This window comes from Cryptomeria japonica, chromosome 7 (genome assembly GCF_030272615.1).
Source record: "Cryptomeria japonica chromosome 7, Sugi_1.0, whole genome shotgun sequence".
Lineage (NCBI taxonomy): Eukaryota > Viridiplantae > Streptophyta > Pinopsida > Cupressales > Cupressaceae > Cryptomeria > Cryptomeria japonica.
In genome coordinates this window covers 38,837,249-38,851,476 of record NC_081411.1, presented here as the reverse complement: position 1 = coordinate 38,851,476, position 14,228 = coordinate 38,837,249, and the positions used below count along the sequence as shown (strand labels likewise).

General features: G+C 36.3%; 1 protein-coding gene across 1 annotated transcript; it reads right to left on the bottom strand.

Moving 5' to 3' along the window:
- Positions 1–3,482: 3,482 nt before the first annotated feature.
- Positions 3,483–10,284, bottom strand: LOC131056273 (borneol dehydrogenase, mitochondrial-like). The gene is made up of 2 exons (XM_059208151.1): positions 10,112–10,284; positions 3,483–4,269 (listed from the first exon to the last, which is right to left on the bottom strand). Exons 1-2 carry the CDS (start codon positions 10,282–10,284, stop codon positions 3,483–3,485), a joined length of 960 nt encoding a protein of 319 aa, XP_059064134.1.
- Between the last annotated feature and the right edge of the window lie 3,944 nt (positions 10,285–14,228).

Genomic DNA, 14,228 nt, shown 5'->3' with positions numbered 1-14,228 from the left:
CAAAGTTGTCCATGTCTCGTGCATATCCATTCCATTAGCCCTAGCCATTCCTTCTTGACACACCTGTTCATGATTTGTTTGACTTTCACAATAGGTCAGAGCTCCAAACACCATGCCATAAATAGAGACACTATGTCTAAATTTGTTATGTACTTCCGTCCACCTTCTAGATACTCAAGTCCAAGGATTAACTTCACCATGGAAAGGAATGCATTGTCTTCATAGCTGAACAAGTTCATCAACCTATCATCGCTTATTCCTCCCTAAAATGCGACCTGTGTTTTGCTTGTCTCTAAAGAAAAGTTGGCCTCCATATTTGAATTCAAGACACCTATAATTCCAAAATAGACATGGGAATCTGTCATACTAACAATGACATCTACAAATTATTTGAATTTTTATCAACCAATGCATTAATTTTTTAGTGGTTTCTAATAACTAAATTCATCTACCAGAAGTTTCATGTTATTCTAGAATCTAAGTACTTGTATTTTGCACCATAGTCTATGCACGTTTTTGTACACTTACATATACCCATACTATCCTACAAAGACCTTGGATTCATATAACACACACAGCTAATAGAAAGTTTCATTCTGATATCGACTAACAAGCTGTGTTATGCACTCTCTAAATTTCGCACATGACCCCTCCAAAATTGTAGTATGGATTGACTAACATGCATGTTAGTCGCATGTTTTACACCGTCGATTTTGTTATAAACAACAACGATTGACTAACACATCACTAACACCTTGTATGATAGATTTGTTTTGGAGGGCCCTTTTGGTGCACGACTAATCTGCCTCCAAAATGGGCATTTTGTACAGCATGATAGTGATGTGTTAGTCAATCGCAGTCATTTATTGCAAAATCGATGGTGTAAAATGTGTGACTAACACGTGTGTTAGTCAATCGGTAATGTCATTTTGGAGCCAGAATAGAGGGTCAGGGCTATTCTGGTTCCAAATGGACCTTTCGTACAACATGATAGCAATGTGTTACTCAATTGCAACCATTTATTACAAAAATGATGTTGTAAAATGTGCAACTAACACTCGTGTTAGTCAATCCATTATGTTATTTTGGAGCTAGAATAGACATGTCCATTTTGGAGCCCGAATAGCTCCAAGCGCAGTGGATTCCCTACTACCGCGAACTAGTGATTAAGACTAACATTGCATGTAATGCACTTTCGCAATATCACGAGACATAGATTGCAACTAACACACCATGTTAAGTGATTTCGCACATTCGCAAATGACATGTGTTCGTGGCTTCTAACCCTAACGGGACCAACCGAAAGCCTAACATGACTTCTAACCCTGAGGTGGCTAACCCTAACCCAACTTCTAACCCAAACGTGACTTCTAATGCTAACGCGGCTAACCCTAACGCAAAAACCTACTGTGACTTCTAGTCGTTGGGTGGCTTCTAACCTAATCCCACCTGTCCAATCCAAAGTCTAAAGTTACAAAGATTTTCTTTGGCCTCATGAAATGATGAAAACGTCTAACATAGCATGTTATGCATCTTAGTTGATTCACGGACTTCATGTCCACCTTTTGCTATGGCCTCGCAAAATGATGAATTAGACTATCATGGCGTGTTATGTGCCTTTGGTGATTCGCGTACTGTGAGTCTCCCTTTTTCTATGGCCTCATGAAAAGGTGAATTAGACTATCATGGCATGCTATGCGCCTTCACTCATGCATGGACTGCATGTCCGCCTTTTTCTATGTCCTCACGAAACAACAAATTAGACTATCATGTTGTGTTATGCACCTTCCCTGATTTGTGGACTACGTGTACGCCTTTTTCTATGGCCTCGTGAAACGACGAATTCGACAAAAATGGTGTGTTATGTGCCTTCGCAGATTTGCGGATGGCCTGGCTTCAAAACGGACTAATCAATGGTTGCGTCTATTATGGCTTCAAAACAGACCAGGAGTATCTATTATGGTGCATAATGCAAAAAGAAAAAACCTACGGTTCAAAAGGGTTGACCCACTACCATGGCTTGTTAATTGAGAGTCACGACGTAAGGATTTTTGGAGCCAACATACATGCGTTTCGCGCAGTCTCTAACTTTAATGCGACGATATGCCTCTATTCTGGCTCCAAAATAGGCAAATTTTCCACATAGGCTGAAGCTATTCAGACTACATATAGAGGCAAACAAGAAATGCAAACAAGCATTGCAAACCCCGATCATTAATAACAAAATCCAAATAGAAATAGGAAAAATACGAGCTATAGAGGTGGATTTCAACATACGTCCCGCCCACCACAACACAGAAAGCTACAGTCCTAAAAATCCGCCCTCAACAATGAGCCTTCAACAATCAAGCCTTCAACAATTTGACGCCCTTCAACAATGAGCCCTCAACAATCAAGCCTTCAAGAATCGGACGCCCTTCGACAATGAGTGAGAATATATGCAGACTGCTTCAAAAACAACCCTTCAACATTGAGCCAAAATAGATGCACTCTACCCTTCAACAATAATGTTTTCATCGCACATTAGTCTTCTTTTTTCCACGTTAGGCAGAAAATGACACCACGTTTTCTAACGAAGGTACCTTTTTTGAAAGTGGCATCCACTTTTTCTCGCCGGCATGCCATCCGAATGCGGTTTCTTAAATTGCCAATGGTTTTTTATTTATTTTATGGCTTTTTTTTTAAGCCCCCACCCTCTTTTTCTTGTCGGTATGCCGTCTGATGGTGGTTTTTTCAGTTGCCGATGGTTGTTTTTTTTTTTCTGGCTTTTAATGTACATGTTATGCACAAAATACTGCCGCTAACCACTAAGTGAGCCACAACCGTCCTCCGGCATGTCCACGTAATTTCATGTGGGGCCCGATGATTAAAATCGGCGAGTCCACGACAACTCCATGTCACATACTGTGGGTCCGGCCACTGCGGCAAATTGACGTGGTGTCCATTTCTCAGACATGTATGTCAATGCATGTCAGTCCAACAATTCATTTTTGAAACCAGAATAGACGCGTCCCACGATAGGTGCGTCCAATGTAAACGGGCAACCAGGTTCAATATTAAACATTATATGGAGCGTAGGACTGGGAAACAGCCGTCCTATTCATTTATAGCTCAGTGCGTTAAGCCCGGCGAGCTGACCTCCCCGAACACGTTTTTAGGAAAATTCAGCTGACACATTTGGAGTCTATTTGCCTCGTTCTTTGTTCGCTAATGACCATAAAATAAGTGCGTTAAGCCCGGCGAGCTGACCTCCCCGAACACGTTTTTAAGAAAATTCAGCTGACACATTTGGAGTCTATTTGCCTCGTTCTTTGTTCGCTAATGACCCAAAAAAAAAAACCTTTGTTTGATTTTATATATTATGTTCTAGGGAACTTTGAATACACATATATCTCTGGCTTTGCAGTTACAGAACAAGAAGTTTATTATAGCTTCTAAATCACAACTACCCAAGTTTAACAGTGAAAAAAGTACAATGTTATCTAATACAATCCCCAGCTGTTATTTACAACTGTTATTGCCCCATCCACCACCATATTGTGACCACTCACATATTTGGATTCATCACTGGCCAGATACAGCGCAGCCTCTGCAATATCCTCTGCTTTAAGAAAGACTTCCTTTAACGGGGTTATGGCCTCAGCCGTGGCCTCCAGCTGGGCTCTAGCCTCTGGTGAAGGTGTCACTTCCAGATAATTCATTACCAGATCTGTGGCAACTGCAGCAGGAGAAACACAATTCACTCGTATACAACATTTCCCCAGCTCGGCTGCACCGTTCTTAGTCAGCCCAATGATGGCATGTTTGGAGGCTGTGTAGGAGTAAGGAGTAGCTCCTCCTACTATTCCCGCAATACTAGCCGTAGAGACAATGCTGCCCTTTCTATTGGGGATCATAACACGGGCTGCCTGCTTAATGCCATGCATTACTCCTTTTACATTGATGTTCATCACCCGCTCGAATTCCTGCATATCATAATCTACGACGCTCCCTTTCTGGATGTCGGTGACTCCTGCATTATTGTACATTATGTCAAGCTTTCCGTGCTTTTCCATGGCCAAATCTACGGCTGCTTTTACATCTTTCTCTTTGGTCACATCACAGTGGATATATGTTGCCCAGGGAGAAAGGGATTCCGCAAATTTGACACCAGCGTCGTCTGCAATGTCTGCAATAATGACTTTGGCTCCATGATTTGCAAATAGCCGAACGGCGGCCTCTCCAATGCCCATCGATCCGCCTGTGATTATCGCAACCTTGCCTTCCAGTCTGCATATGACAAATACATTTTTGTTAAAAATATACCTCAGAAAAATTAGTTCATGAGAGTTCCCAATCTCTGGTTTTTTACGTGCCTATGTAAGAATGGAAATTTGGCATTCACAGACAAACACAGATGTTTATGAGTGTAAAATCAGCGTATAAGTTGACGTAAAATCTTTTAACGCACACAGAAGACAATATTTTCTTGTCAAGACATTACAAGCGTGAACAATGTTAAAAAAGCGAAAAAAACGGAAAAAACCTTCTCTAGAGAGCAACTGCAACCTCTGCTGTGGCCATGTTGTGGAGCTAGAAAATACCCTTGAGTATTAGCTTTCCAAGAGCCGGCTTTATAGCGGACATGTACGCTATGGACATGGCTTGAGTCAAGCTTAACAGCATCTAAAATTATCACGAGGTTTTAGATGCTTGGAGGATAGTTACAATTTATTGAAAGCTATACAACTACAATTATATTTTGCAGGATAATAGAGAACACCTTCTCCTTTTGACTTTGCTATTATATATTTATTTAATTTTGTAGGATAATAGACATATTCTCCTTTTCACTTTTGCTATTATATATTTATTTAATTTTGCAGGATAATAGAGATCTGCTCCTTTTGACTTTTGCTATTATATATTTATTTTGGTTCGTATAATTCTGTTTATAATTTTATATGATTGTAAATATTTATCTTTTATCATTTTTATTTTTTTTGGATGATTTTTTATTTACAAAATCATTTTAATACAAAAGTTGAACCTTTTTCTTGGATCTCTAGTAAGGTTATTAAGAACCTTTTAACTTCACCAATAGACCAAGAGCCTATTGAAATCAATTTATTAAAATATATATTAGATTTTTTAATATTTGATTACTTAATATAGAGTAAACTATATTTCTTTGATTATGAAAAATTGAGTAAGGGTGCATTGATTCATCAATAGTCTAGATTTGAATCAATTTCAAATTGTTGTGACCAAATTGTTAAAACTTTAAGGTTTTCCTATTTTTCTAGATTATAAAATTCCATACTTACATAGTTTTAAATCAAATTTTCTAGAAATTATCATTGAGCTATGACTATATCATGTCAATTAGACAAAACAAATCTTGTCCTTGAATTGAACTTGATACAAATTAATATAAATACTTATTAGGCTAAATACACCTAACATTTCAAACCAAATACCTTGGATCTCATAATTAAAACCAAAATCTAGATTATTACATATCATGTTATTTAAGGATGATAAAGCAATTATAATAGTAGGAACAAAAAATTCTTTTACAAATAATACTGTAGATATTTTTCATACTCGCACACTTATGTCACCAATCTTTACGAAAGAGAAAATTGGTTTGACTTGGATTCAAGAAATTTTGACACTTCAACGGACACAACAAATCTTAAATGTCTAAAGATTCCACATTTAATGAAAATGTCAATGAGAGTAGTGATGAAACTATTGAGGAACCCCTTGGTGCTAGATTTATCCTTGTATCAAACCCCTAGTCAAGAATGAATTCAAATATCATTCAGAAGGTTCGAATATTGTGAAGTATTACAGAGATGGTGAAGAAGAGGAATGGATTACCTGTGGAGGCACCAACGAACATGGGATCGATACATCTATTGGCCACAGAGCTGGAGGATTTGATTTGTAGAGTTGACCATCTAGAAATGCCTTAGATTTTCCTAGGGTATAAAAGAAATAGATAATGGATCAAATGCCTCAAGATTGGAATAAAAAGCCAAGTTAGAATCAATAAGAACCTAATGTAGAGGGTTGTTATTGTTGGACTACAATGAATCCAAGAACCTTATTAGAACATACACATATAAACCTGTAAATGAAGAAACATATAAAATGAAGTAAATAAACCAACCACATGAATGAACACCATAGCACACATAATTTATATGTGGAAAACCTCAAACACAAAAAACCATAATGGGATTTGCGACCCACAATATCAACTCACTGATCATATGAAAGATATTACATAGTATGGGGGTCTACACATGTAGGAAGGCACATTGCTCAACACAAAAGGAGTCTCATTGACTATAGGCTTTTGCTGAGATAAAAGAATAATGTTGAACTCACAAAATGCATCTGCTATGCCAAAAACAATTTTGGTTATAGCTCTATTCTATACAAGTTCTTTAAACCCTTTTATAGGTATCTCTTTTTCTCCAAGAATTATTTACAAACCATCTACTGATCATTGCCTGATATTACTTTTCCATATAAATGAGATATATACATATCCTTCGCATCACACTTTTCTACTTCCTTGTCCTACACACTCTTCTATATATCACAATGACCAACTATACTGACTTATATACCCTTTAAAAACAATATGCCTTATGTCGACTTACAATACATTAGAAAAGATATTAAATGTCGGTCCTATACAATAGTTGCAAAATGATTGAATAAAACTTTTCAAATCCCATACTGATGTCGACTTCATAGAAGTGTTGCATGTCGGTGCCAGTGTCAGTGCCGGTTGTGACTGTGAATACTCCAATGCCGGTGTCTACTAGTATATGCCTCCAATGTTGGTGTCTACCAGTATATGTCTTCTAGAGAATCTCGTTGCCATGAATGACAACATATGAATCCAATTAGTGTCAATTGCCAACAATATCCCCCTTTGGCATTGATGTCAACACTTATGTGAAAAAATGTATTCCCTATTGGTTCAATTGAAATATTCCCCCCTGAGTTGATTGACTATTTTTGCAATATACTCTATGTCTTGTATCATCCCCCTAGGATTATATACATATTTTTCACATACATACCCTCCCCCTTTGGCATCAATGCCAAGGGCTAGTGAAAGTATTGAAAGAATTGTTAATAATCTATGCAAAAGAATGAATAATTACAGATTACTTTTACCGAAGCTTGACCAATTTCAATATTTCTAGATAAGATTTCTCAAGTAACCATATATAGGTATCCCAGCTAGTTTTGAAAGTTTCAAATATGGATACAAGTCCACTTAGTAAATGTGCAAGTGTTTCTTTCTCAGTGACTTCTGTCGGTGTGTGATTTGCAAGCATGTCCATGCATTCCCTCTTATGTAAACCAAGTGAATTGAATCTTGGACTCACCAAACCTCTAAGACTTCTTGCTCTCTGAATAATCTTGTCTCTTTCCTTTTCAAAAGAAAACATTTGATTCTCCAAAGTCAAAATTTGTCCATCAATAGATGTTGTAAGTGAAGTTAGTTCATCAAAACAATTAGCAATAGTAGCAATCTTGTCTTGTAACTCTTTTATCCTCTTATCTGCATTTGTTGTAAGAATTTCAATACTACAATAGACCCTGTAGATATTAGTACAATGTTTCAAAGAATTTTCAATAAGTATAAGTTTCTCCTCAACCTTCCCCTTTTCAGTCTCAATAATGTGATCAAAAGAGGCTCTCTTAGCCAAAGTAAATCTTTCAAGTGCTTGCTAGTCAAAAATTTGTTGTAATGATTGAAAGTTTTTAGATGTGTGCTTTGTCAATATCTTAAACTTGAGAAGTGTACTCATCTTTGTGATTCATTTCTTCTCAACTTGAGAAATGTCAATTGCCAAAATTTTTGTTGGGGAATAAACTGCCGATATGGTATGGGATGTTCTATTAGTCTCCTTTCCCTTATCCTCTCTTGGTGTATCTTTTTTCTCATCCCCTTTTACACTAGTGGCTTTGCCGCTTGGTGTAGTATTTGTTACTGTCGGTGGCGTATTATCCATAATATTATCAGTATCGTGTACATTATCTACATTACCTTTCTCAAACTGTACAAATGTTGTTTCTACTGATATAGTTTGTACACTCATCAATTTTAGGTTTACCTGCCTGTGGAGTTTGTACACTCTTATTTACTACTGGTTCATTCAAAATTTGATCTGAACTTCCCAAAATTCCTTTCCCTTTAGATCTCTCTTGAATGGTGGAAGTTGTTTCCTTAGAAAATTCTTCTTGCAAAGTAAGGAAATCGAGATTCTTTTGGAAGAATTTATCCCAACCATCTCCGGTCTCATTTATTATCTCATTTACTCTACCCATCATTAAACTTATTTTCTAGGGTTTTTTGCCAAAAATTATTCTGTTGGCAACATATATGTTGGAATCTGAGAACACTAAGAGGGGGGGTGAATTAGTGTTCTACCTGAATGAATAGTTTTTAACTTTCTACACCATGAAAGTAAGTACCGACAAACAAATAAGCATATAACAAGAAGCCAATAAATCATCCACATAAATGATCATAGGTGCCTGCACTTGGATGAAGACACACTTCCTAGAGCATATTGCTCATCACTAAAGAGTCTCATTGACTACAAGCTTTCTACTGAAGTAAGTTGCTGAAAAATGAACTTGGGAATGCATTTGCTATGCCAGATAGAGTTCCAGTTTTGGTTCTGCTCTGTATCGATTCACAATCTTGAACTAATACCATTATTGTTTCTCCTTTAGGAGTGTTGTCCTAGCTATCTATAGATCATTGCATGATATAATGTTCGCATACAAAAATGATCTACACACATATAATTAGCATTACAATTCTGCTATATTTATTTGATCTATTTCTATATGTTTAAAATTCACCTACTAGATTGACTTGCATACCTATTACATATGATATGCCTTATGTCAGCCTACAACATACTTACAAAAAGATATTCAATGTCGGCCTCAATAATAATTACAAAAATGATTTACAAAATAGATCTTCCTTGATATTGGCTTCCTTGAAGTATTGATGTCGGGTGCCGATGTCGATGTTGGTTTAGCCCTGAATGCTTCCAATGGCAGTGTCTATCGGTTTATGCCTCCTAGTGCTAGTTTGTGACTTCCATCAAGTATTTGTTGCCTTCTATTAGATCTTGTTGTCATCAATGACAACAAAATGAATCCAATGAGTGTCAATTTCCAACAATCTCCCCCTTTGGCATTGATGGAAAGACTCATGTGAAAAATGGATTCCCTATTCGTGTGCTCCCCTTGAACAACACACTTCATCTGATAACATATTCCCTAATATTTTTCACATATGTACATACTCCCCCTTTGACATTAATTTCAAAGACCAGTGAAGAAAAAAAATGAAAGATATTGTTAGAGTCACTCAAGCCTAGTCACCTTCAGGATTTTTGGGTAAGCCTTTTGTAGCAACTGAAGATATGTGTCCCAGCCTAATTTGAAAGCATCTGATACTAATGCAAGTACATTGAGTAAGTGGGAAAATGATTCTTTTTCCTGTGTATCTACTAGTGTGGGCTTTGCTAGTATATCCATGCATTCTCTCTTGTGAACTCCCAAAGAGTCAAGTCTTGGACTCACCAATCCTCTTAAGTTTCTTGTTCTTCTTAAATTATTTTATCTTTTTCTTTCTCAAAAGAAAAAGCTTGGTTCTCCATGGTCAAAATTTGTCCATCAATAGATGTAGTTAGAGTAGTTAGGCCATCAAAATAATTAGCAATAGTAGCTATTTTGTCATACAATTCTTTCAATCTGGCATCTAAATTCGTTGCTAGACACCCTATATTACAACATACTGTAAATGTTATTACATTTTTTCAAACAAACCTCAATAAGGATAAGTTTGTCTGCTATCCTCTTCTTCTCAGTTTCTATAATTTGATCAAAAGTTTCTCTTTTTGCAGTAGAGAAACTGTCTAAAGCCTATCGGTCTACAATCTATCTTAAGGATTGATAGTTATTTGATATGTTCTCTGTTAAAGCTTTGATCTTAGCGGAGGGGCTTGCTCCATCCAGAATCTGATAGATAGGCATTATAATGTGTAGTATAGAGACTTATTGATCAATTTACCCTTTATCTACACTTCCTTCCTTCAACAATTTCTGAGTGGCCATCCTTATTAGTTCTATTGAAAACTCTGAAACTGATTTCTTCTCGACCTGAGAAGTTCCAATTGCCAAACCTATTGCCGATGAATCTCTTTTTCTTGCTTGTGTGGACTCGATTGATTTAAACTTGTCCATCTCATCCTATTTTGCATCGGTAGCTTCACCACCTAGTGTAGTATCGGTTACTACTGATGGAGTATCATCGACAGAGTTTCAAGTGTCTTGTACACTTTCTTTCTCAATATTGGATGTGCTAGTATAAACTGTACACTCTTTGTGACTATTGGTTGTGGTTGTCTATCTGTAGTTACAACCAGTTGAGATTGTGTCAAAAGTGGAGCAAAACTGCCCAAATACCCTTTCCTTTGGATTTGTCAGGAATTATAGGAAATGTTGCCTTTGCAAACTCCTCTTGAGATGTGAGAAAGTCTAGGTTTTTCAAAAAGAATTTTTTCCACCCCTTACTTGTCTCATTTACCACCTCATTTACTCTACCCATCATAAGATTTATCTGTTGATTGTTTACTACTAAAAATTGTTCTATTAGCAGTATCTATACATCTTTTCATCTCTTCATTTTTTATAGTGTCACATTGTTCCAAAAGTGCAACTTCTTTTATCTTCTTGTCCCTCTTGACAATGTTGTGTCTCCTAGCTTTGAGCTTATTGTATAAGGATAAAGGTATCTCCTTAAAAATATCAACTAATGCCTTCTTATAGATATCTATATATAATAAAATAGCTTCCTTTAACTCATTTTGCTCACTCCCTTCAAAAAATTCATAATATTTTGATATATTCTTTAATATCCCATCTTTTGTCACTTCATCAATGATTTCAGCACAAGTTATTGTTGTCTTACCAATTCTAGTATCATCACCCTTCTTCTTTTTACTTATTGTCACTAGTATGACTAGTTTCCTCTTTTCCATTGGCTTCCTTACTGGTGGTGGAGGTGCAGTGGGCTGAGCTACCTTTCTGACAAGTCTCCTCCTTGGTTCTACCTTTTGTTACTCTTTGGTGGTTTTACCACATCCTTCCTCTGCACCCTTCTGAAGGTTAGAGGCTCATTATCCTCAGGGTGAGTGTCAGAAGAGATTGGGGAAATGTGTCCTTGTGACTCCTTGACTGCTTCAGTACCAACCACTATTAGTTTGACTGTCCGTTAAGATTTGGAGCCTAGTTGAGTGTCTATCTTGTAAATTGTATCTTGCATAAATGGAGTCATTTTCTCTATTTTATTCTCTCTTCTTTTTCTGTTAAAACCTATTTTCACTTCAAGAGTCTTTTCTCTTGCTATTCCAAAATGATTTGTTTTGTTATCCAAGGGGGCATCTAATAGAGTCTTTGCATAGACTTCAAACATCTTGTCATCTACCTCGTATCCAGGCTCAGTGCTCCAAATTTGCCTAGGTTCAACCGCTTCCATGAGTGTTTCATCGGTTTTCACCATGAAACATATGTCAGTGGAATACTTTTCCATAATGTTTTTAGAGATTCTTTTCCTTTGTCTCATGTTCTCTTGAAATTTCTTGAAATAACCCAAAACTTTCTCATCATTTCTCGTACCAAGACCAATGATAGCTTCTTTGATTTGCATACCTACTTGTATGTCATTAGCCCATTGCTTCTTCCCTAGATCGAGAAACGCATTTAGAAAATAAAGCATTAAATAGACAATTAAGTTTACATATCTGACTGTGCCTTTCTTGGTTCCTTTGACCTTTTTAAGGTTTAACATTAACTCACTCCTCATCCATTCACATAGGTCATACTTCACATTATTTTTTAGCATTTGATATGTGGCATGAATACATGAACTTGCAACAAAATTGAGTCGATTAGAATGAATTACCTTATATCCTATGATCGTGCTTGCAAATTTTGTGTCTGTGTTGTTGATTGTGTTTATCCTCATTGATCTATTATCCGGTGTACAAACTATGAGTTTTTGAACTTTGGCATTGGGAATTTTCTCACCATGTTCTTGTCGAACACTAGGTAAGTCGATGACAACTAGGATAGCTTCTATCTTGATCATGTAGGGTCTATCTAACCAAATGAATTTATTTGCGAACTCTACTCAGAATGCATCTGATAACTTCATCCTTGAATATTGGTAAATACAAAATGCTTCTTAACCCTAGATTCTCAATTGCCTTAAATTTATGTTTGATAATTCCAATGTCTCCCAATTGATAGTTTTGATACTTAATGTTAAGTACAGATGCTAAAGTAATAAGATGAGAGGGGGGGTGAATCATACAACCTTAATCTTCCATTAAAACAACATATTCAACCTCGGTAACATATACTTCAGTAATATAACCAAAACTGCTAAACATGCAAACTCAAAAGCATATAAACATCATAACACTCATAACACCAAATTTAACATGGAAACCCAAATAGGGAAAAACCACTGTGGGATTTCGGACCCATTAAGAAATATACTCTTCTAGAGTATGCTTGGTTAAAGGCAAATCCTGTTAAAGATTACATACACATTGCTAGATGTGACCCGGTTAAGGGATTTCCCTCAGATCTGTTAGGATCTTCACCTAGTTAGAAGTGACCTTGTTAAAGGATTTCAAACACTCAATCAGAATGTCACCTTGCTAGAGGGTTTTACAAATAAGACTGTTAAGTCCACTCAGTTAAGAGATTTTCTGTCACTTTGCCAAATATAAGTAATAAAAATCTATCTGCAACTTCACATCTAAAATGGTAAAGCAGATTCTTATTTGCTCAATACAATCTAGGACTTATCTTGTCCATCTGCTGGGCTCTATACTCTATTATTCAAACAGGTCTTCAAGCTTCAGTGCTCGGTAATCACTATGTAGCATCCCTGTGCATACATTGTTTATCAACAGTTCCTTATTTATAAACAATTTGCTAACTACTTAATCTCCTTGATCACATATCCCATGATCAATCATAGCCATTAGATCTTCAAACTTGACTAGGTTCAATGTATCCTTCGATTTGAAAATGTTTTACCCCGCCTTGGAACTTGCATATATTTCTTGGAACTTGTGCTAGGGTATTACGATTCAATCTGCATTGTAGATCTTCCTGCTGATTTTCCTTTACCATAGATTCTTTAACAAACTTCATTCACGGCATACCAATCATTTAATCATAACCAACTCATCAACTTCCTTCATTAAATAATGCTTTTATTCATTCAATGCATTCTGTTACTACTCGTTTGCAACTCAGTAAATACTAAACTTTACTCAGTAGACATTCTACCTTCATTAACCAATAGCGATAAGCTTAGGGTTTACCGACTTAGTTCTTTGCTCGGTAACATAGTATATTATTAACCTTACAATCAATAACATATGTAGGATATCAAAATAATCTAAACATCATGATCTCATCATTGTCTAACTCGGTAATAGTTACCCACTGAATAACTTATTCCTCCCCTTATTTAACATTCTTTCTATGTCTTTTACCAACATCTTTATATTCATCAAATCATACTTCTTAAGATATGGCAACATCATATTGAATTAGAAAATCAATTTCTTGACATCAATGACAAAATAACAATATTAAGATAGTAAAACATCCTTAATCAGTTATATCCATAATCATCAACAACCTTCTCAATATCCTTATTGAAATGCCAACAATCTCTCTTTGTCTGTTATAATGCCAACAATCTCCCCCTTTGGCATTGATGGCAAAACCAATTGATTTGACCTAACTGATTCAGATTGTTGTGAGATTTTGAAATGCAGAAATGCTCTCTCCCTGTCATCAGTCTTCTGCCCCATACATTAGTCTTCCCCTCTTTTCTTTAGTCTTCTCCCCCTTTGACAACAATGCCAAAAAGTAAAGAACTAAAACATAATTTCTTCCTGTATGAAGTGATTTCCTACTGTTATGTGTCAACTTAGTCTCGGTCAAAGCATTTTGTCTTCAATTCCTATTCCCTGTTATTGTTTCCTGCACACCTTTAGAAAACATCCTAAAGTGTGTAAATCAGCATCAACTCCTAAAAGATATTTTGTAGAGTCATCGAATTGATGCGTTCACCGAACTCGGTGAGTGAATGGAAGATA